Source organism: Salmo trutta, chromosome 3 (assembly GCF_901001165.1).
Source record: "Salmo trutta chromosome 3, fSalTru1.1, whole genome shotgun sequence".
Taxonomy (NCBI): Eukaryota; Metazoa; Chordata; class Actinopteri; order Salmoniformes; family Salmonidae; genus Salmo; species Salmo trutta.
The window spans coordinates 56,261,780-56,286,378 of NC_042959.1; the positions used below are offsets into that span (position 1 = coordinate 56,261,780).

At 42.2% G+C, this 24,599-nt stretch overlaps 2 protein-coding genes across 4 annotated transcripts in view; both read left to right on the forward strand.

The window, feature by feature from the left end:
* Positions 1–366: 366 nt before the first annotated feature.
* LOC115179832 (CREB-regulated transcription coactivator 2) lies at positions 367–16,729 on the forward strand. Of its 2 annotated transcripts, XM_029741659.1 has the most exons (14): positions 367–624; positions 3,752–3,853; positions 4,093–4,206; positions 4,436–4,497; positions 5,584–5,652; positions 6,059–6,159; positions 6,355–6,381; positions 6,522–6,651; positions 7,509–7,738; positions 9,702–10,180; positions 10,950–11,486; positions 14,257–14,331; positions 14,471–14,672; positions 14,947–16,729. In XM_029741659.1, the coding sequence occupies exons 1-14, from the start codon at positions 451–453 to the stop codon at positions 15,144–15,146; spliced, it is 2,502 nt and encodes an 833-aa protein (XP_029597519.1). In that variant the 5' UTR covers positions 367–450; the 3' UTR covers positions 15,147–16,729. The 2 variants fall into 2 exon arrangements, with proteins under 2 accessions (XP_029597519.1, XP_029597529.1); XM_029741669.1 differs by lacking the exon at positions 5,584–5,652 and having other exon boundaries at positions 442–624.
* Positions 16,730–21,452: 4,723 nt separating this feature from the next.
* The window catches only part of LOC115179866 (DENN domain-containing protein 4B), a 44,823-nt gene continuing 41,676 nt past the window's right edge, over positions 21,453–24,599 (forward strand). The window contains exon 1 of one of the 2 annotated variants that reach the window (XM_029741744.1): positions 21,453–21,930. The gene's annotated coding sequence lies outside the window, so the exon portion shown is untranslated. The remainder of the gene's footprint in view (positions 21,931–24,599) is intronic. The other variant, XM_029741754.1, reaches the window with a different exon arrangement.

A 24,599-nucleotide genomic window follows, 5' to 3' on the forward strand; every position in this document is an offset into this window, starting at 1 on the left:
TATATGCAGCCTTTTAATTTTGAGAAAACCAACCAATACAATAGTTGTATTTTGGAACAGTGTAACGTTTTTTAAAAAATCAATATCCATTACACAGTACTGTAATTTCTGTATTGACCTAGCCGTACATAAAAAAAAATTAAACCAAATAAACTACATGCCCCAGATTGGCTTGGGCGCTCACTTTCTCCTCCCCCTCCAAGTCAGATGGTTTCGACTAGCTAGTTACCACAGCTACAATGTCAAAATTGTCTGTCGTACAAATTCATGAAAACAAAAATAGCTTTTTGGTCTTCATTTAAGGTTAACTGTGTTAATGTTACGTTTAAAATCACATTTTAAGAAGATAAATTGTAGAAATAGGCGGCCCGTATCACTTTGTGGCTATAGTAACTAACGTTAGTGACGACCAAGTCAGATCATCCCACTGCGTGAAGTCGTTCGGCAAAGATGTCTGCTACGGATGTAGGCGGTTGTGGACCCGGAGCAGGACCCAGTTCGGGTGCTGGGTCCGGAGCATCAAACCCTCGGAAATTTAGCGAGAAAATAGCTCTACATACCCAACGTCAGGCTGAAGAGACTGCCGCTTTTCAGGAGGTTATGATGGACATCACCTCTACCAGGGTAAGTCGGAGGGGGGCGGCAGGAGAGGAAAGCTGGAGTAAGTACAGGCCCGGGGCTTGACAAGAGAGTAAACAAAAAATACGAAAATGATAAACCAATATAACGTTTAGCGAGCGAACTCTAGCCAAGAATGAACGTTATCCACGATTTGCATTTTATCTGTTGGAGTTTAAATGTCTTCTAGTTATTTCACCTACCTAACGTTAACTAGCTAACTACAATGTTGATTGCTATCTTATCTAACTTGTCAAAAGTGTAATGCGAACCAGCTAGCTAGTTAACTAAAGTTAAAGTAAATAAACTAGTAAGCTAGCCCTGAGTTAGCCATATGTGGCTAAGTAGTATTTCAAATTCCATAGCTAATGTTAACTAGTTCGTTACGTTACTTAACGTTAGCTAGCTAACTACTTAGCAAGCTAATGTTAATGAGACATTGTAACGTTAGTTATAACTGTTTTAATACATTTTCAAACCTGCTGAACTGTGTGACTGGTTGATAACGTTAGTTACCAGCCATGTTTTGGCTTAACGTTAGTTTTTCGGTGCTTAGCTAGCTAGTTTGTCAGACAGACGGTGCATCAAGTGAAGTGGCACATAGTGGTTGCTGTCAACCACCACAGCAGAACAGATTGCAAACTCTTGGCATAACTGCAACCCACTCCATTATTTTTCCACTGAGTTTAACATTCACAAAATTGTGTTTTTATAGGAACTCCACGGCTGTATTAAGTACGCCGATTCTGTTCCAAAACGTTTAGCAACGTTAACCGTTTACTCCAAACATACATTTTTGTTCAACGAAAACTAGTTTCTATTGGACAAATTCAGGTAGGTCCCTCCCCGTTTTTCATCGTTTGCTCTGTTTGTGTACGTTTGATTCTTTAACGTGTTTCCGTTGCAAGACATAATAAATACACCCCAGAGTTCAATCTAAGGATCTTTCAATTTGAAGTGAATAAAGTTTGAACTGCTTTTCAAACCGATACTAATCATTCATTTGGTTATTAATGAATTCAACATATTTTTTTGAACATTCAATCTTTTAGAAACATGATAATGGCCAGAATTTCCCCCCTCTATGAATATCCTATACATTTTGAGGTGAATGTGATGCAGACTGAGTGGGAGGAATAGAAAGGAGAAGAGTGGGCAAATCAAATTCAGTGACGACTCACCCTCCTAAATTGCATTGTTGGGCAGCACATTCAAGGGCTCAAGTCTTACACTGACTCATCCAAACCCCTCATAGCACCCCACTTTCTTCATTCACGGTAATTCCCCTTTGCCATCTCAACCACTGTCGTTTCTGGGAATTCCTTTTGAGTCCTGTCCTTTACAACCTCCCCATCTAATATACTTTTTGTCAGGGTGGTCCAATCAGCCTAATAGCAAGGCAGGGGTGCGGTTACTGGTAAATGGAGACGGAGCATGCTGTGAAACTGATGTGCTGTGTGTGTGCGAGAGAGAAGGCACAAACTATGGATTAGAGTAATGCAGAATTACGCTGAGACTTCACTTTAAAATGTATGCCAAACAAAAACCATTGATTTCAAAGTTTAACAAACCATACAATTCTATGCACAATGACTACTTTGAACAATTTACATAGTAAATAAAAAACATTTTACTGGAAAAACTGTACAGGCGCAAAGTTTCATAACAGAATTATGGTAAATTCTCACTCAGTTGTATTTGTTTTCAGACTTTGGACCCCCATCCTGTAAATGTGCTTTTGTAAAATGTTCAGTGGAAATTGTTAAAAGTAGTACTTGTGAATAGAGTTCTATGGTTTGTTAATTAAACTTATAAATCAATGTTTTTTGTTTGGTATACATTTTAAAGTGAAAAATCTGAGTCTGTGTAAATCCGTTACCACTTCCGTTCATTCATTGTATTTATGAATCAGTTTGGTTGTACAACCTGTATATGTGTGGATAATTCATTTTGTCATCAGTGCGATGAATACTGAAAGTGCTAGCTACTTAAATCGTCTTCGCCTGCAAAAGAGAAAGGGGATTTAAAGATGGAATCCGCAGTAAACGGCGCCACCTTCCGCCCCATGGCCGTTGTTATCGCTTTTGTTTTGTTGACGAAGCGAAGGTGAGGAGCGTCACCCATCATAGTAAAAATTGTATCACATATTCTGCTGTTCTGTCACTCGTGCAATGATGTCAGAGGGGAAAGAAACTGTTTGTTAACTTCTTTGTTGTTGTAATATCGCAGTTTCAAAATTAAGTATTCAAGCTTTAAGGCTTTTGGAAATTTTTAGATGGGTTCGTAAAATATGACACAGTAGGTCTATCTTATCTGTATGCTGGAACAGTAGTGGTTCATATGAAGCCATTTTAGAAGGGAACTTTGTAAGGGCAGATTTAATCTTATGTCCTATGAAGACCTTGTCTCAAATTCTTCTGCTGTCATAATATTTTACACTGCCAATGTCACATTTGGGAGGCACACAAAGCAGTATTTTCTCACTGTCACCTCACTGGAAATGTTTTGTCCTACTTGGAATGTATTAGGCAACTCCTGGGTGTTATTAGTAATATCTAATATGCTGGTGGGGATATTGTTGCTTTGTGACTGTTTTCAAAGTTCTTATTGTTCTTAGAAATAATAATTTAACAGCTTTTCCTCAATACTTGTGGTTTTTCCCTGTGAGTGATTGTCCTTTTTTTTTTTTTTTTTACAATGATGAACTAACTCACTGCCATCTGTTTTAAAGGTTGAGAGACTGCATGAAAGATGTCAGAGGCAGGACAGCACATCTTATAAAATGTCAAGCTTTTACTCAAAAGAACAAGGTCTGAAAAGACACCAAGATGTTTGGCTGTCATTAATGAAAATGGCCAGATAGTGTCTTACTAAAAGAACGGGCCAGCTCATTTCAAACATTCTATCATGACATAGGACAACCCCAGCTTTGCAGGTGATAAAGCACACTACAACAAACTCTTGAGGACCTTGTTACCCACTTGATTATCTCAATCCACTGATGTGGCTTCTGTCTCTGTGTAGGCTATGCAGCAATCCAGCAGTGAAGTATGTCAAGGGCACAAGTATTGCAGTTTGTCTTACAAAAGACATTAGGTATTCATAAAGTCTTTATCTCCTCTTTTTTCTCCAGATCCAGGCTCAGAAAGTGCGTCTGGCTAGAACCCAGGGCCCGTACTATGGGGGCTCCCTACCCAACGTTAATCAGATCGGCAGGAACCCAGGCGACTTTCAGGTGAGAGAGTTTCACCTTTTTTTTAATCCTCAGTGTGTGTGTGTGTGTGTGTGTGTGTGTGTGTGTGTGTGTGGGGGTCCACATTAATATATATATAGCCTAAAAATCTATCCATACAATCACTTGACACCAATTTAAACACCATGGCGTCTCTCCCTCTTCTCTTGCACCCCTCTTTATCCTCTCTCCCTTTGTTTCTCTGTTCTCCTACTTGTTTCCATCATCGGTCCCCCTCTTAGGGTTTGTTCCACTCTAACCTGGACTCCAGTCGCTCCACACGGCACCACGGCTTGGTAGAGCGGGTCCAGAGAGACAGACGCTTCATCTCCCCAGTGCGCCCCTACAGGAAACAAGTATCCTTCACAATAGAACACAAAAGAACATCTTCAGACCTTGTTGCACAATCTAGGAGCTTATCCAGAGTTTTGCTCTACTTAGGCAAAGGACTGCTTTGATGATATATTATTTTGTCATTTTCTGTGTTGTGCTGACCAAATCCCTGGTTGTTAATCTCTGATTGTGGATGAGAAGAGTAAAAAAGTGTAACAATTTAGTTGTTGCCTTGACTTGTGTGCTCCTCAGGTGGACAGCTCTCCGTACAACTCAGCCTATCTGTCCCCGCCTCCGGACACCAGTTGGAGAAGGTAATGATCTAGAGTGGACCCCAATCTGCAGAGACATGGGTGTCCTCAGGGAGCCTGTTTTATCTTTTATGTATTGTGTTTAGTTGTTTTTCTCTGCAGCATTATAGCTTGGTCTCACGGTAACAATGCATGCTAACGCGATTGGGACTGACTAACAAGATGCCTGATTTTAGCTTTCCTTCATAGTCGTGAATTTAGTTGCTTTTCAGAACTTTTAGTTGTTTTATTTTCTCCACTTTCCTCCCTTTTTTCTGGCATCCGAATACACTTACACTCTTTTTTCTTCAAGTTTTGGAACGAAACTCCCACCTCTTTTCCCTTCTTGCCAGTCCTCTTTTTTTTCTTTTTTTCTTTTCTTTCTTTCTCTGCTAAATGGAAAAGGACAAACTCTTTGAGAAAGGGAAACTGGCTTTGACATGAAATTATACGACTCTTACACACCTCCCAACAGTTCCATTTTATCTTATTCTCTGAAAAAATAAAGGCATGTCGAGATGACTTATAAAGCAGCGTTGACGCATGAATGAAATGAAGGCCGCTCTAAACCAGCGTTTCTCATCCCTGCTCGCTTGGATGCTGCGCTTTGGGAAATAGCCTCCATCAATCAGGTGAATGGAGGGAGCTGCTCCTAAAGTTTGTTTGTTTGGTGGATTTGGCACAAATCTGTGCGATTCTTTCCAGATCAGCACTGGGGCTGGAAACACTGATAAACATCTTCGTAAATTCAACTGACGTGAACCGATCGCTGCGAGACCCCGGTTTAGCAGAGAATTTAAGAACCTCTTTCATAATAGCCAGTCTTACAGAAGCACATGAGCACACACGCATGAGCGCAAGCTCACTCTTGTGAATGCATACATTTGTGCACATGAGCATGCAGTAACACAGACCCACAAATGCACTCAATATTCTCTATAAAAAAAAGCATCTATGGATGGGCCATGTGTTCTGTAGAATGTCAGTATCCCTCTCTTCCTCTCTGCGTCTCCTATGCTCGCCGTTCGTCCCAAACCTTCACTCTCTTCTTTTCTCTCTTTTAATCCTTCTCTGGAGAATAACGTCCATTTTTGTTGTTGATCACAAAAGGAACTGTTCGGGCAACTTCCCAGGAGACAAAAGCCAGTTGTTTCACCTCCCCACCATGGCACTCAACAGGTGAATCCCACCCTCTCCATCTATCATCTCTTCTCCCCCTCAACAAAGGGCATCAACTCACTGTCCTGGGGCAGACATTAACAGACGATTGTGCCAGTGCAATATATGACCATTCAAAGATCTTTCAAGAGCTTGTATATGGAATGAGTTTATCCTTTTTATATTGAATGAATTGATATTTAAGACTGAGTTCCAATATATCATGGATGGAGTTAGTTTGTGGCTGAGCAGAAGTAAAAGTAAAGTGGTGATTGTCATGATGTGTTTACCGGAGGACTTTTCTAATGAGTCATGGATTGACTTGAGTAGTTGGTTCCTGTTTTGGTCTATGTGGGTTGATGTGGCAATGGAAAGAGACCCCCCTGGATATATCTTTCTCCTCTCCTAATGCTTTTTCTCTATACAGGACCAACTCAGACTCTGCCCTCCACACCAGTGTGATGAACCCCCCTGCAGGAGACCCCTTCAGCGCTGGACACACACTCACCCCTCAGGGCAGACTCACTGGTGAGGACTCACTAAAGACTAAACCAACAGCATATGTTTTTAGTCAACAAATCGGAGTGGGAGTTGAGGGTTTGCCACTGAGATAAGTGTCTGCTAAATGACCATATTGTTATAATTGTTTAAGTGTGATTGTGCCTTAAGCCCATTCCCAGTTTGCCTCACTACTCTGACTTGTATCTCTCTGTGCTCCTCTAGGTCAGAGTGAAGGAGAGGGGAGAAGAAGTGAGTCTAACAGTCACACTCGCTGTACACTAACAATTCTGTCGGACTTTAAACACACCACAAATAATCTTGACAATGGAAAGAAATCCTTATGACTAGGAGACATTGATTTCCTCAATCATGTTGTTTGTCATCCACAGTGTTTCCGTACCCAGTTCCCCCCATTGAGGAGAACATTCTGGATCAGGGCAAACTGCTCAAGCCCTGGGACACCAAGAAGTTGCCCCTGCTGTCTTCTCGACCCAAGTCCTGTGAAGTTCCCGGTATCAAGTAAGTAAATCCTTCTAAAACACATCCAAGTCATTTCTACAGCTTTTCTCACAGGAGAGAATAACTTATGAGAAAATGTCTGTGGCTCTAGAAGTTTGCACACAATTAATTATCTACAGTAATCTGTTTCAGTGCAGACACACAGTTATTAAAAACCTGCGATGTTGTGCATTCATTTAGAACTAATGGAATTTGTTGTTGCTGCTTACATTAATGTAATTTGTTTAATTTAATGTGAAGCAGCAATATATGGAGGGGAGTCTGATAGGACATAGTATTGTACTATGGCTAGTGTGTGCCCTCAGGTATGACATATGAATGCATGGCTGATTTTCTGTTGAACACTTTCTGTTGATGTAAAAGCCTCAAGCTCAATCACCGTTTGTTTTCCAATTGAAATATCTTCCTCTGTTTTCAGCCTCTGTTTGTCTATCCTCCTCTTCTTCGTCATGACTAGCGTGACTTTCGTTGCGCATTCTTTTATCTTTCTCTCATAGCTGGGGTTTAGATTGTCCACTACACAAACGTTCCATTCTTTCTTTTTTCTTCCTTCACTTGCTCTCTCTCCCCATTTCTTTTTTTCTTTTTTTTCTCGTTCTCTCTCCTCTGTAATTTATTCTCTCGCTCGCTTTCTCCCCTCTCGATCTATTCTGTTCTTTTTCTCTCTGTCGTTCTCTCTGTCTCTCTCTGTCTCTCTGTGTGGGTCTGGAGGCTGCTGTTGGGTGTGGATCAGTTTAGCTCTGGGACGCTGAGGTCATCCTGTCTGGAAATCACACGCGCCCCAGTGTCTAATTCTTGACGAATGTGAGACACCACTGTGGTTTCTTTCTAAATAGTTTCTCCATCTCCTCCTCCAGTATCTTCCCCTCCCCTGACCAGCAGTCCAGCACCCCCCATGCTCCCTCAGCCCTGAACACGGGGGGCTCCCTGCCCGACCTCTCCAGCCTGCACTTCCCGTCGCCGCTGCCCACCCCGCTGGACCCAGACGAGCCAGGCTACCCTTTGTCCCTGAGTGGGGGCAGCAGCACGGGCAACCTGGCCTCCACTTTGACCCAGCTGGGCATCAATGCCTTCCGCCACTCGCCAGGTACAGGGAGGGACTGTGGGACAGAGGCTGAAGAGTATGTGTGCCATGTTGATCTTCAGCACTTCTCTCTTGAGTGTATGTTAGTGTGCGCGCTCATGCAGGCATGCTAGGAACAATACAACCCTTTCCGTCACACTAGTTAAAATGTCTAAGTTGTGAATCAAACGGAGGAAGCTAGTGGGTGTTGGTGCAAGAGGGAGACAGGCTGATATTCATTTAGGTGGGCGCGTCTAAGATGCATTTAGAAAGTGGAGGTAAAGTGCAGGGCTGTGCATTCTGAAATAGTAGCTGTCCTAGGTCCCTATAAAATCCCGGATGCAGAGAACGCGGACAGAATCAGAGAATCCAGACAAAACGGAATTCAACAGTATAATTTTTTTTTATTGAACTTAGTAGGGAGTCAACTAAATGTATTGAACATTTTATTAATTAGCCCAGGTTTATCATAAGACATGAACAGAATGCATCAGTGATTTGTATTTTCTACAACTTTCTGAAGAGGCAATGAGAATTCCCCCATCTGTGTATGTACGGTGCGCGCAGTTACCTCTTTGTGTAGCTATTAGCGATGATGCTAATGAAAACAGTCTTCTGGTAGATGGAAAGGCTTTCCCAAAAACCTTCTAAATTAAATCTTAACAACAAAGCCTATGCCTACCTGGCTGAATGATATCATGATTATTTTCATCAGTCCAGTGGGTGTTTGTTTTGCAAACTATCATAACAAAAGCACAGGTGAACAGCCTCTTGCTGGAATTAAAGGGCAACTACACCCAAAAATCTACATTTCAAAAACAATTCCCAGACCTCAAAAATGGTCTCCTTATGTGGTTTAAGCATTGTTGTGGACTTAAAATCCCATCTAGTTGTTTTTCAATTCAAGTGTCATTTGGAGAGTGAAAGCCTGAAAGAAACTGGGGAAAACAGAGATCTGTAAAACTCAACAGAATTTGTGTAAAAATAACTAACCGCAATCAGGCAAGAAATTAAACAGATTTTATATGGCCCTACTGACCTTATGTGTGTTGAGGGGATTTGGCCGACCACACAGGAAATGTTAACTTCAGTCTAGAGGCAAGGCCTAGGGTGCATGTCAATAGTCTGAGGTGGCTTGCTCTTCTCGTCTCGTCTCTTCGTCACTGACGGAAACTGGTGAACAGTATGGTGAATGCTTACCAGATATCTGCTGCTATTATTCTAGTTCTTTCACATCAGTGCAAATTTAAGGATAGAAGATGATGAAAGGAAACCTAGTTTGACTCTTGAGATGCACCCTGCAGCTCAGGGCCTCTTCAGGGGTCTGAGCTAGCATTGTACCTCCTGATATGATCGCCAGGAGACAAACTGGGTTTGCAGTTTGTCATATTACATTTTAAAACAATGAAATGTTGCAATACATTTTCATTGAATTTTAGATGTTTGTAGTCTTTACACTGAACAAAAATATGAACGCAACATGCAACAATTTCAAAGATTGTAGTTATTTGAAATGTAAGGAAACCAGTCAATTGAAATAAATTCCTAATCAATGGATTTCACATGACTGGGAATACAGATATGCTTCTGTTCCTCACAGATAAAGTACCTTAAAAAAAATGTAGGGGTGTGGAACAGAAAACCCAGTCAGTATCCGGTGTGACCACCATTTCCCACATCTCCTCCGCATAGAGTTGATCAGGCTGTTGATTGTGGCATGTACAATTTTGTCCCACTCCTTTTCAATGGCAAACAAATTTGTGCGCAAATTTGAGAGAGAAGCTTCTTGTGCATATGCAACATTTCTGTGATCTTTTATTTCAGCTCATGAAACATGGGACCAACACTTTACATGTTGCGTTTATATTTTTGTTCAGTCTATTATGTACGCATTACCACAACTTTTCACACCAGGACTCAAAATGTGTGTTTTATTTTATGTAGCTCTATATTCAAATCTGTTTATCGGTCTTGTTTATTTGAACAGGTCTCCTGGCATCTCTTCAGGGCACTCTCAGTAACCCCTCCCTGCAGTCCTCGCTAAGCAATCCCAACATCCAATCATCTCTCAGCAGCCACTCCTTCCCCAACTCCCTCAGCTCCACCTCCTTGCACTCGTCACTTAGCAACCCTTCCCTGCAATCCTCCCTTAGCTCCTCCCCCTCCCTCCAGTCTTCCCTGAGCAACCAATCCCTGCACTCCTCCCTCAGCAACTCCTCCCTGAGTGGCCAGTCCCTCCAGACCGCAGCCAGTAACCCTAGTTACAGTAGCGGGGTGGGAGGGTCCGGCTCGTGCTCCTCTTATTCGCCACTACTAACTAGCCAGGGGCAGTCGCCTCTCAGCACGTTGCCACGGAGACGAGCTCAGCTCTCCCCTCTGATCCTACCCATGGGAGGGGAGTCTCGCCGGCACCACTCCAAACAGTTCTCCCCCACCATCTCTCCTAACTTGTCCTCCATAACACAGGTAATGTCTACCTACGTTCTCCTTTTACCATGATTTAATCACATAGGCCAGAATAAGACTGCCCTGGGGTTGGGCGGTATCCAGATGTTCATACCTTCATGCCGTTCCTGTGCTGCACACACAAAACAAATAGTAGACATCAGGGATCTTGATCCAGGAGGGGATTTGTCTCTGCTGTAACCAATAAGATTGACCTTGCAAGCTAGCCACTTAGTTATACAAAAGAACCTGACTAGACGTTAATTACTTCTCTCTCTGGTTGGAACTGTGCAATGCCAGAATGTGGACGCCACGGAGCCGGCGCGAGATATGGCTCAGAAAACGTACCTCAATCCAGGAATGGGAGATGGCGCTGTACTCCTAATTATGATGAATTGAGTACATTGAAATACTGCTAGTTTTTAACTAAACTGCCCTTTTCGTCAGCATACAAGGGTAGTTAATGCTGCTTTATCTATTAACCTAGTGCACAAGTTGACTGTAGTTATTTAAAAAAAAAAATATATATATATATATATATATATATATATATATATATATATATATATATATATATTCATATTCAAATTGATGAAAAATAGCCCAATTGTTTTGACGGTATTGAAAATCATACCATGGGTATTTCAAAATACCCTGGTGTGTGTATATATATATATATATAGTTTATACTGTAAACCGCCCAAGCCTACACGGCACCATAACATTGGCTGACCTGCATGCCAATTGAGTTCGTATTCCATTTCCAATCAATGTGTTTATCTCCTCCCAGGGTGTCCCTCTGGACACCAGCAAACTCCCCATGGACCAGAGGCTCCCTCCCTACCCCTTCAGCCAACCCCAGCAGCAGCTTCATCAGCCAGGACCTCCAGCATCCCATCAGCCCCAGCAGGCCTCTCAGGTAGGACAACAGCTCTCCCAGCCGTCCGTGGTACTGCAACAACAAAATCAACAACAGCATCAACACCATCAGCTGCATTTGCAACACCAGCTGCACCAGCAGCAATGTGCCCATTCTCAGCAGGCCCTCCAGCAGCTGCACCTGCAGAACCTGCGCAATGCCCAGAACCAGCAGATGCAGCACCTGCAGCAGCAGCATAGGGTGTCAGTCAAAATTGAGAAGCAGGGTGAGCAGGGCCAGAACTCTCAGTGCATGCAGACGCAAGACCCGCAGTCAACCCAACAACAGCAGCAGCAACAGCAACAGCAGCAGCAGCAACAACAGGACCAGCAAGACCAACAGCAGCAGATGGAGCAGCAAAGGCAGCAGATCAGCCACTCCCTGGCCACAGACCTGGGCCTCTGCAACGTGAGTGGAGTCAGTGCCAGCCCATACACACAACACACTGCCGCCAATTGGCCCAATAAAGCCACAATTTCCTCTGTCCTCCTACTATCGGTCCGTCACGGTTAACCTATATCACCTCTCTGGGGCATGACAGCCACCATGGTTTGATGTCTTTGTAAACGCATGGTGCTTAAAGTAAGCGCAATGTTGTAAACGTTGGTTGTGATAGAAACTGAGGTCAACTAGAATGGTCTGGATGATGTAATCATCTGTACAGCTATTATCAAGACCATAACCAGCCCAATGGCTTCTGGTCACACCAGGACATGTTTTTTAAAGAGTTTACTCTGTCATCTAGCTAGAATTAGCTCACTATTTTGTATTGTATATTTGTGTAATCAGTTAATTTATTTATACATTTGGCCATGCAAATTGATCACTGTTCAGCCTCTTAGTGTGTGACATCCTCAAGTATCAAATAGTATAATATCATCTCTTTACACTTGACACATTACTCTGCTGTCATGGGATATACAGTACCCGTCAAACGTTTGGACACCTACTCATTCCAGGGTTTTTCTTTATTTTTACTATTTTCTACATTGTAGAATAATAGTGAAGACATAAAAACCATGGAATAACACACATGGAATCATGTAGTAACCAAAAAAGTGTTAAACAAATCAAAATATATTTTAAATTTGAGATTCTTCAAAGTAGCCACTCTTTGCCTTGATGACAGCTTTACACACTCTCAGCATTCTCTCAACTAGCTTCATGAGGTAGTCACCTGGAATGCATTTCAATTTGTTAAGAGTTCGTTTGTGGAATTTCTTTCCTTAATGCGTTTGAGCCAATCAGTTGTGTTGACAAGGTAGGGGTGGTATACAGAAGATAGCACTATTTGGTAAAAGACCAAGTCCATATTATGGCAAGAACAGCTCAAATAAGCAAAGAGAAACGACAGTCCATCATTACTTTAAGACATGAAGGTCAGCCAATCCAGAACATTTCAAGAACTGTGAAAGTTTCTTGAAGTGCAGTAGCAAAAACCATCAAAAGCTATGATGAAACTGGCTCTCATGACGACTGCCACAGGAAAGGATGACCCAGAGTTACCGCTGCTGCAGAGGATAAGTTCATTAGAGTTTCCAGCCTCAGAAATCGGCAATTAACTGCACCTCAGATTGCACCTCACAGAGAGTGCAAGTCACAGACACATCTCAACATCAGCTGTAAAGAGGAGATTGCGTGAATCAGGCCTTCATGGTCGAATTTCTGCAAAGAAACAACTACTAAAGGACACCAATAAGAAGAGACTTGCTTGGGCCAAGAAACACGAGCAATGGACATTAGACTGGTGGAAATCTGTCCTTTGGTCTGATGAGTCCAAATGTGAGAATTTTGGTTTCAACTGCCGTGTCTTTGTGAGACGCAGAGTAGGCAAACGGATGATCTCTGCATGTGTGGTCCCACCGTGAAGTATAGAAGTATGATGGTGTGGGGGTGCTTTGCTGGTGACACTGTCAGTAATTTTAGAATTTAAGGCACACTTAACCAGCATGGCTACCACAGCATTCTGCAGCAATATGCCATCCCATCTGGTTTGCGCTTAGGGAAAAGGGGATACCTAGTAAGTTGTACAACTGAATGCATTCAACTGAAATGTGTCTAACGCATTTAACCCAACCCCTCTGAATCAGAGAGGTGTGGGAGGCTGCCATAATCGACATCTACTTCTTCGGTGCCCGGGGAACAGTGGGTTAACTGCCTTGCTCGGGCAGAACGACAGATTTTTACCTTGTCAGCTCGGGCTTAGTGGGACTATCATTTGTTTTTCAACAGTAAGGGCTATTTGACCAAGAAGGAAAGTGATGGAGGGCTACATCAGATGACCTGTCCTCCACAATCACCCAACATCAACCCAATTGAGATGGTTTGGAATGAGTTGGACTGTAGAGTGAAGGAAAAGCAGCCAATAAGTGCTCAGCATATGTGGGAACTCCTTCCAGACTGTTGGAAAAGCATTCCAGGTGACTACCTCATGAAGCTGGTTGAGAGAATACAAAGCTGTCATCAAGGCAAAGAGTGGCTACTTTGAAGAATGTCAAATATAGAATATATTTTGATTTGGTTAACACTTCTTTTTGGTTACTACATGATTCCATATGTGTTATTTCATAGTTTTGATGTCTTCACTATTATCTACAATACAGAAAATAGTAAAAATATAGAAAAACCCTTGAATGAGTAGGTGTGTCCAAACTTTTGACTGGTACTGTATTTAAAACAGAACTTGGGCTATTCAAGAGGCCATCTTGTTATAACTGTGGCTCAATAATTTCCTACTTGATGCTTCACATTTCCTGGACCTGTATAGTTTCTCAATACATTTCCAATGCTCACTCAAGTCTCAACTTGGATCCATAACTTGCCACTGGAGATTGTTTCACAACATCCTTCTGACATGGAAAATGCGCACAATTTTTTTTAGCTGCAGAATGCGGTGTGTGAAACTTGAGGGAACGCTGATGTCATGCCCAAGTGAGGTGAAATGGATCCTGGGCTCTGTTGTTGAATGTCTCTATTAATAGCAGTCCAGAGAGCTGACTGTCTTAGTGTGCTGAAGAGCTGTGACATTGGGACCACAGTGAAATTGGCCTGTTGGATGAAGCATCAATGAAGCCCCACTTCACTGCTACAGTCATGTTGTAGGTGATGTCACTCAACATAACTTGGTATGACGTGTTGTTCTGTCTTTACACTAAAGTACCTGTGTTTTGTGTTGTAGGACACATTACTGTTAAACTCTCTGTTGGATGATCCCTACCTGGGCCTGCAGATCGCCTCCAGACAGAACCAGCAGGTATGCCATTTCTGCAGACACTTTATTTCTCTCAGGCTCATATTTGTATTGACTATTGTACCTCTGCTTTCATTGCTGAGTTCTATTGTACTGTATTTGTCTGCCTGAATTCACGTTTGGTGTTTTGTCCTCGTCTCAGTTCAACATGGAGACTCCGGGAGACAGCCTGTTGTTCAACCACGGTGGCTTGGGCTGTGGGAGTGGTGGAAAAGGCCAGGAGGAATCCTACCACCCCAACCATGGCTTCCTGGAGCGCCACGACTCAGGGGATAGGCAACACCTTAACAACCAGAACTTTGGGGGAGAGGGATGCCACAACGTCCCTAACATCATCCTCACAGGTGAGATCTGGGCTAACACTTCGGCTATTACTCCCCTGTAGGAGAGGAATGCTTTCCAAGTACATAATTATAGCTACAACTAACACTAACCCTGAGTGGCTCAGTTGGTAGAGTATGGCACTTACAATGTCACGGGTTGTGGATTTGGTTCCCGCTGTGGCCACCCATTCGAAAACCTATGCACACATGACTGTAAGTCCCTTTGGATAAAAGCGTCTGCTAAATGGAACATTTATTATTATGTATTACTAGCCCTATTTTCTTTCTTCACCAGGAGACAGTTCATTGGGCCTCTCCAAAGAGATCGCCAGCGCCCTGTCCCACGTGCCAGGGTTTGAGATGGATTCCTTTGCCCTGGATGACCCCCTCAGGATGGACCCCCTGGCCCTTGAGGGGCTGGGCATGCTGGATGGGGACCTCATGCTGACTGACCCTGCCGTGGAAGATTCCTTCCGCTCCGACCGCCTCAAGTGACCCCCCCCCCCAGGAGTGGATACGTAGGAGTGAGGAGGGAAGGGGGTTGGAACGACCCCAGACTGAAGTGGAACAGGTGGGGTTGAGCCCTGCTTTGTTTCCCCCTCCTTGGCGATTGACCCAACCACAGCATCTGCGAAAAAAAAGGTCAGGTGGGAGGTTTTGGACAGTCTAGTGCAGGGATCTCTGACGGGTCCTGGAGAGAAACTGGGGAGCAGGCTGTTGTTCTACCACAGCACTAATACACCTGTCAAATAATCAGCTAATCACTGTCTTAAATCTGGACCTTGATTATTTGAATTGGGTGTGTTAGTGCTGGGCTTGAATATAATTCTACATGCTCTCCAGGACCAGAGTTGGAGGCACCTGGTCTAGTGGGGACCTCGCCACATGCTTTTTGTGTGGTGGTGAGGAAGGTTGGAGGACAGGACTGACATGTCAGTGGTGGAGCAAGTTCGTTTAAGGTTCTTTCCGCTACATCCAGGCATTTATTGAAAATGCACTTGTGATGCTTAAGAGAAAAAAAAAGAAAATATAGGCATTAGCTTGTACGAGTCTTATCTGCATGTAAACAAATGCACTTCGGATAATGCATAAACGCAGGGATCACGCATGAGGTCACTTACACTTGAAGATGCTGTCTTAAAAACCATACAATATGCATTCTACGAGACAGGACTTTCCCGACTGGTCTTTCGGCTTTGTCTGTCGGTGTTCCATCATTCCAACGCCAGTATGGTGAGGCTGGAATATCGGCCATGTTCGCCGTCTTTCTACTGCAAGAACATACGGTAGATCTGGGGTATTTTATGGATTACATCAACCCAACCAGAGACTCTTCAACCAATAGTTGCCAATTGACATGTCATTAAGTGTTTATATTTTATTTAAGTTTGGTGAAGTTAATTCAATGGCGGACCTTGCTAGCTATAGTTCAGATATAGTTCAGTCTTTCAACGGACAAGAGAAGAAAGTGTTTTTTTGGAGAGGTGACATTCTCAGTCCCTCCGGACAAGTTGGCACTTACGGGGCCATTTTCGTGTCTGGACGGCATATTCATCTGTAAGATTATCACTGTGTCTGTGTTCAAGACCCAGCTAAATTGACCTTTCTCATTTGACATCTGTTAACTTGAATCGTCTTGATGGTTCCGAATCTAAAAAAATTACTAAATCAATCGTCTAAGGATATTGTCCTCATATTGAACCAAGTAGTCCACAGAATCCATTATCCAACTCTCCTGTCTATAAAAACAACACAGAAAATAACACATTTCATTGCACCTGTCTGGTGTGTGACAAAATATTTTTGTATTCTTTTTCTTTTTTATGTCCCAACATGGCAGCTGTTGCCATTCTGCCAGCCTGCTTCTACACTATTGTGCTTCTCAGTAAGTTTAAGCCGAGGACCTTTTGCTATGTACCACCCCTGTGTGCCTGCTATCTCCCCCTCAGATTTTAGACCTACCCTCTTCTGCACATTCCCTTTAAAGCAACTAGGGACTGTTTGTTTTTAAATGTTTGCTATTCACAAAGTGTCTGCCTTCCATCAAGAGAATTGGCATTGTTGATATGAAAATGGAAGAGGAAAAGGAAAAGCCCTCAATACATTTCAATTACCTGAATTGGAGTTGTATGTTTTATCATTGAGGAATTGGGAAACGGCAAGGCCAAAACCAAGTAGACTAATGCATAGCAACATTTTTGCCATAGTATGTATTTTAACTGCTACTACTATTCTAAGGCCTTGGAGCTTTAGTGTCCGTTTTAGTCAGGTAATCCTAGCCACTGTGATTGACACCTCTAACCCCTCCCACCTGCTGCACCTGTCTTGCCACAGCAAGGGCCATAGCCAGATTATAGTAACATATTTTTATCTAACAAAGTAGTTATTACTATGAAGTTTTATTTTTTAATTAAAGGTGGTCTATGTCTTTGTATATAAATGTATAAATAACTGAGAGTATATTTAAGAAAATAAGCCTTTTGGTTCCGCAACACCCTGAAACCAGTTGCATGATTTGAAAAGCAACAGGTTCTGAACAATGTAGTCCATTTGCTATGCAAAGTGTTCTTGTGCATGTCTCGTGTGACTGTCTGGGAGTTGTCAAATACATTTTTTTATTTAGTACAGTTGCAAATAGTACATTTGCATCATACTATTGTACTGAAAATACATTTACATTTTCTCCTTTTTTTTGTTGCTTTTTTTATCGTTTTTTTAAATGGTCATATTTTGCTTTGGTGACAATGTTTGATATTGGTGTCTAACGACTACTGTAAGTTTGACATTGTGTGGCAGCAACAGGAAGTTAGAGTGCTTGAGATAATATCGTTTAACTTTCATAATGACAAAGATTATGGAAATCAGCCCTTCTTTCCAGTGTGGACTGAAAGAGGCCATGTTTGACAGACTTAATAAAACACAAGCATTGCAATTTGGATATAGAAAGCTGGATGCAACTGTTACATCATAGATTGGTGGTAACATCCATCCTAAAATGAAGTAGTGCTGTTCTGAAGTTGTGCTAACATAGAGTTTAACCCCCTTATTGACAGATATTGAAGTACCTCTAATTACCGGAATGCTTTATTTCAACCATATTGCTTTTACACTGATCATATGAGCCAAATGCAAATCTGTTTTGACAGGAGTGGTGGTTGAAGTGGTTTGAGTATCAAACCTATGGTAAAACCCATTCACTACTGCCCCCTATCCAACAGTAACAGTGTGGGTTTGCAAACTCTCCTTTTACCACAGTGAGCCGATGTAAACTCAGCAAAAAAAGAAATGTCCTCTCACTGTCAACTGCGTTTATTTTCAGCAAACTTAACATGTGTAAATATTTGTATGAACATAAGATTCAACAACTGAGACATAAACTGAACAAGTTCCACAGGCATGTGACTAGCAGAAATGGAATATTATGTCCCTGAACAAAGGGGAGGGGTCAAAGTCAAAAGTAACAGTCGGGATCTGGTGTGGCCACCAGCTGCATTAAGTACTGCAGTGCATCTCCTCATGGACTGCTCCAGATTTCCCAGTTCTTGCTGTGAGATGTTACCCCGCTCGTCCACCAAGGCACCTGCAAGTTCCCGGACATTTCTGGGGGGAATGGCCCTAGCCCTCACCCTCCGATCGGACAGGTCCCAGATGTGCTCAATGTGATTGAGATCCGGGCTCTTCGCTAGCCATGGCGGAACACTGACATTCCTGTCTTGCAGGAAATCACGCACAGAACGAGCACTATGGCTGGTGGCATTGTCATGCTGGAGGGTCATGTCAGGATGAGCCTGCAGGAAGGGTACCACATGAGAGAGGAGGATGTCTTCCCTGTAAGGCACAGGGTTGAGATTGCCTGCAATGACAACAAGCTCAGTCCGATGATGCTGTGACACACCGCCCCAGATCACGACGGACACTCCACCTCCAAATCGATCCTGCTCCAGAGTACAGGCCTTGGTGTAACGCTCATTCTTTCAACGATAAACGCGAATCCGACCATCACCCCTGGTGAGACAAAACCGCGACTCGTCAGTGAAGAGCACTTTTTGCCAGTCCTGTCTGGTCCAGCGACGGTGGGTTTGTGCCCATAAGCGACGTTGTTGCCGGTGATGTCTGGTGAGGACCTGTCTTACAACAGGCCTACAAGCCCTCAGTCCAGCCTATTGCGGACAGTCTGAGCACTGATGGAGGGATTGTGCGTTCCTGGTGTAACTCGGGCAGTTGTTGTTGCCATCCTGTACCTGTCCCGCAGGTGTGATGTTTGGATGTACCGATCCTGTGCAGGTGTTGTTACACGTGGTCTGCCACTGGGAGGATGATCAGCTGTCTGTCCTGTCTCCCTGTAGCGCTGTCTTAGGCATCTCACAGTACGGACATTGCAATTTATTGCCCTGGCCACATCTGCAGTCCTCATGCCTCCTTGCAGTATGCCTAAGGCACGTTCACGCAGATGAGCAGGGAGCCTGGGCATCTTTCTTTTGGTGTTTTTCAGTCAGTAGAAGGCCTCTTTAGTGTCCTAAGTTTTCATAACTGTGACCTTAATTGCCTACCATCTGGTAGTTGTTAGTGTCTTAACGACCGTTCCACAGGTGCATGTTCATTAATTGTTTATGGTTCATTGAACAAGCATGGGAAACAGTGTTTTTAAACCTTTTACAATGAAGATCTGTGAAGTTATTTGGATTGTTACGAATTATCTTTGAAAGACTGTCCTGAAAAAGGGACGTTTCTTTTTTTGCTGAGTTTTTATCTAGCTTCTTACTAGGCTGGTGGTGTTGGTAAGACCACAAGTCATTTTGAAAAGTCATAATAATGCATTTCCAATTTAGCTGTTAATGAGGAGGTATAAAAAAAAAAGAAAGTTTGAAAGTGTTACAAGTTTTTCTGCATTGCTTAGTCCTGTGTTCCTTATTTTCTGTGGCAGGTTTCCTGTATTTTCTAATTTTGTTTAGTTCTGCACTGTGGACCATTCCCAACCAAAATTGAAAAGATTAGTTTGAAGTGATATTTGAATTGATAGGCTATATAATGGCGATTTGAATGAGGCCTTTTTTAATTGGACTGTAGGGTAGAGTGGATGAAATGTCTTGTCTGTTTAGAAGGAATCATGTAAGTGTAGGTAGTATATTTTGGATTGGGTCTGAAGGGTATTCTGATGAAGTACCAGTTAATTTCAGGGTCAGCGCTGGCAGTTGACTCGAGATGTGATGATTATATGATCTCTATCTTCACCTGGTGTGAGAACAGACTTGAAATGCAGAGAAAGTCATTTTATTGTTTTCACTGTTATTCTGCACTTTGTCATTTGAAAACCCAAGAGCACGCCCGCCATTGGTTGTCCTGCTTGATTAGTCCAGGGTGAAGCATATTTGTTCTACCAGTTGTTTGTCACAGATTCTAAATCAATGTTACTCAATACCTCTGAGAGATATCGGTCACTTTGCCAATATAGTTGGCTTGTTGAAACATTTTCTTCAGGCAATTATTTAAATGTTTTATTTTACTTTTATTTAACTAGGCAAGTCAGTTAAGAACAAATTATTATTTACAATGACGGCCTGCCCCGGCCAAAGCCTAACCCGGATGACGCTGGGCCAATTGTGTGCCGCCCTATGGGACTCCCCATCACGGCCAGGTTATGATACAGCCTGGAATCGAACCAGGGTCTGTAGTGACGCCTCCAGTACTGTGATGCAGCGCCACTCAGGAGCCCAAAATCATCATGTACATCCAAAAGTTTGAATGTGTACACTGCAGTTTTTAGTTACTGAGAAAAGGAGCAATATTTGCTCATTTATGTTTTCCCCCTCAGTATTAGTTAGTTATACTAAGTGAATTTGTCTCACGTCTTGGCAATTCTTCACAGCTGCAATTTGATGTTTCAGCTGTCATGCCTATAGAGAGCAATAGTAATGTGGTCTTTTTGTAGGCACTAATGGAGCTAGGCTTACTCCACCATGGCTTGTTGGCCAAAGCCTATGGAGAAATTATTTGGGGGTTTGTTTTGATAAATGCAAAAAACAAGGCCTGTGTGGAAAACACAAGCTTAGGAGATCTTATGTTTTTTTCTATGAGATCATCTTCATCACCTAAAGTAATTTTTTTGTGAATTTTGAAGCATTTATGTAATCAAAATAAGCACATAAAGGGTTCATAATTCATAAAGGTCATGTTAACAGACAGATATTATCTCATCGAACAAAGCATATAAAATCATCAAAGGATGTGTTAATCTCGGACCTTATTTGCGGCGTTTAGCCCCAAACTTCATTAATTTCCTCTATAGGAACGCCTGAACGAACCTGAGGTTTCATTTCCGATTTTTAGGACTACGTGGAGGCTCTGCGCTTACAACTTCATAGATCTCTCAGCATCTGTCTGTTATGCAATAACATTGTAGTTGAAGACCATGCACGGCAATAACACTGCCAGTAGGGGTTACTGTTGAACAGTGAAGTTGTGTGATAGGGATCAGTGAGATGGCCATATTAATTGCTGTGTTCAGTGTATTTTACGGTTGTAATAAAAACATTTTTGCTTCATGTTTAGGGTCAAAACCATATGTATTTTGCGTTTTCAGAGGAATACATTTAAATGTTTATTTTACTTTTTTTTTATTGTAATATCCAGGGAACCCATGTATGTTGTAAATACTGTTCCTAACCACTGCATCTTAAACCTAACAAGAAAATATTTGTACCTTCACATTATTTTACAAAAAATAAAAAATCCTGGCAAAGGTTGGTTTTATATTGTATTATTATCCGCGTTGTCATAACAGATTCACTGGTCTCCAGTACAGTGACAGCTGTAAACAAAACCCAACAGCTGCATGCACGCGGGGGTGTCCACCAATTGTTTTTACCCTCGCAATTTCCTTTCCTCTAGTTTTATAATGAATATTGCCACAGCAAACGTGTTTTTAAATGCACAACAATAGACGGCAGGGTGTTGAACAAATTAATAACTAGTTTGTATGTATTAGTAAAATAGTAGAGCACTACCAAGGCGCAATTTTCTGTGTTCTGAGAGCTCTTTTGGTCTGGCACTGGAAGTACGACAGTGTTTTAGTTTCCCATCTCGACCGAAGGAGCTGTTTGTAGCTAACCTCCCAACCAGCAAGAAGCGGACTGATACGACAGACCTCTGCACTGGCTCATAATTAGAAACCGACTCTATGGTACACACGACCGCAAACATGGACGCTAAATGTCTAAATATGTCCTGAACAGGATGATATCCAAAGTGAGCAATCGGAACTGCCAGCAAGGATTACAAGGTAAATTATATTGCTAGTTAAATAGTGGTAGTAGCGTTAGTATCCCCACAATATTTTGATTGTTAGCTAGCTAGGAAGCTAAGTAACGTCAGCTAGCTAATGCTTGTCTCTGCTCTGGATTAATGTCACACAATTAAGGTATGGTGACAACTCAAACCCTCTCGAGTTTTTTTTTAATTCAAAACCCACAATAATAGTTGTTAGCCATAATACCAAAGTATCTGTGGCCGTAGTGCTGCGCTAACCGGCTAATGTGCGAAGCGATAAAACAGTAGTGTGGTGTGTGTAACGTTAGGCTATTTCTCATGGTGGCCCGTGTCGTGATCAAATGAGTGGTACCAAGCACTGACCCAAATGTATATGGTACAACAGATTTTAAAGCAAATAAAGGTTGGTAGTAATACTACACTGCCTGGTGCTCCCTGCCCCTAGTCCAACATGTAAAAATGTTGCCAGCGCGGACATTGATCAAGGATATTTGACGTTGTACTGGGCGTGCATCATGCTTTGCATTGGAACGCATTCCTCCGCATTTGCTATCTCATATACTGTGTTGTCCATTCATGGTACTTTGTGGATTTGGAAAATGCGTTGTGCATTTATCGTGTTTCTGCTTGAGTATTAAGCATACCTACATCCTGCAAATGCTTCATATTCCACAACGACATGGGAATACCAGTATTGTAGCGCAGTTTCGTGGGCCCCTCTCAAGGTCCGAGCAATATTTATTCAGAATATTGACCAGAAAAAATTGGACTTCAAATATTGACGGAGTTGACAACAGATACTCAAGACAGACATATTTGTGTCAAAAAAAAAAGATAAATACATTTGTAAAATATAGAAAATGATTCATTTGAAAATACCCTATTAAAAACAACCATTCTGTCTGATCTTTCAGCGTTCTGATGGAGTTGACGTTAGACAAAAATCTGATGGAGTTTGTTTTACGGAGTTGAATAGTACATTTTTCGTCTTTTCAAGTGGTATGTGTATACCACTTGAAAAGACGACAATTTAGTTTTTCCAGTTATTTTATGATTCTAAAACCTAACAAAATGTAGCATATTTGAACAAAAATGTATTTTCTATCAGGCAGATGCAGTTGACAGATTATGGTTCTGACCATGGTGATTCCAATATTGTTTGTTTAAACCTATCAAAAGTTGATAACTTTACAAACAATGAGTGGTCTTGTTGCACTACATGTAATGAGGACATGAATAAGGGGTCTTTATGCTGACCCTGTGTAACAGTGTAGGTTCCGTCCCTCTCTTCGCCCCAACCCGGGCTCGAACCAGGGACCCTTCAACAACTGACACCCCACGAAGCAACGTTACCCATCGCGCCACAAAAGCCGCGGCCCTTGCAACGCAAGGGGAAACCCTACTTCAGGTCTCAGAGCGAGTGACGTCACCGATTGAAACACTATTAGCGCGAATCACCGCTAACTAACTAGCCATTTCACATCGGTTACACCTGCTCATTCCTGATTAATTTAGGATTTTAGAGAAATCTGGCGGAGTTGACCAAACCCCCTGACACATCTTTTAGGAATCACAGTTTTGAGAGAGCTATTCTTTAAAGTCACAGAGGGATATTGCAAGAAACTACATAACATTTTCCAGTTAATATCCAATATTGACAGTTTAAATAAAAAAAATTAAACACTTTTTGGACAGTTTGAAATTGGAATCCTTTGCACCGGACAAGGGCATTTCCAGGCATAGAGCCGACATGGAAATGAGTAATAATTAATGTATTTTTAAAATCCTTAAAACAAATCTTTTCCCAAGTGGCGCAACGGTCTAAGGCACTGCATCTCAGTGCAAGAGACGTCACTACAGTACTTGGTTCGAATCCAGGCTGCATCACATCCAGCTGTGATTGGGAGTCCCATAGGGTGGCGCACAATTGGCCCAGCGTCGTCCAGGTTTGGCCGGGGTAGACTGTCATTGTAAATAAGAATTTGTTCTTAACTGACTTGCCTAGTTAAATAAAGGGTGAATAAATATTATGATCCCCCCCAAAAATGTACATTTTAAGCTCAAATAACTATATAAATAAAGCTTCCTTGCCGGACAAGAATCTCTGAGCTCGCCTTGTGGGGGTGTGTGCTATGCCAGTGGGGAATACCTCAAAGAATGATACTCTCAATGCATAACGTTACTATTTTGACAGCGTCATGCATCTTGCCTCACATCTGTCATTGATTTGATTTATCTTATCATTTTGGCAATACGGTTGTTTGGATATTCTTCCCCATTTACAATGTTTCAAACAAATGTTAACCCCATGTGTTTCATGTTTCAGCATATGGAATAAAATAATTTTCCGTAGCATTTTTTTTGTGCTGATATTGAATAGGGACCAATGATAGAGCTGTTTAAAGCTCATAGGTGATGTTTAGGGTCAAATATATTTTGGCAGGAAGAATTTAGGCTAAACACATAAACATGATTTTTGGAATGCTCATGCGATATTATCTTCTACAACAGTTAGCCTGAACATCTTCCTAATATTGAGTTGCAACCCCCTGCTTTTGCCCTCAGGACATTCTCAATTTGTCGGGTCATAGACTCTATAAGATGTCAAGCGTTCAACAGGAATGCTGACCCATTTTGACTCCATTGAGTCCCACAGTTGTGTCAAGTTGGCTGGATGTCCTT

Bases quoted from the DNA above. Each gene is read 5' to 3' on its own strand.
- LOC115179832 (XM_029741659.1), top strand. From the start codon at position 451: ATGTCTGCTACGGATGTAGGCGGTTGTGGACCCGGAGCAGGACCCAGT. The intron at 4,207-4,435 runs GTATCCTTCACA...TGTGCTCCTCAG, and splicing joins TGCGCCCCTACAGGAAACAA to GTGGACAGCTCTCCGTACAA. The intron at 14,332-14,470 runs GTATGCCATTTC...TCCTCGTCTCAG, and splicing joins CCTCCAGACAGAACCAGCAG to TTCAACATGGAGACTCCGGG.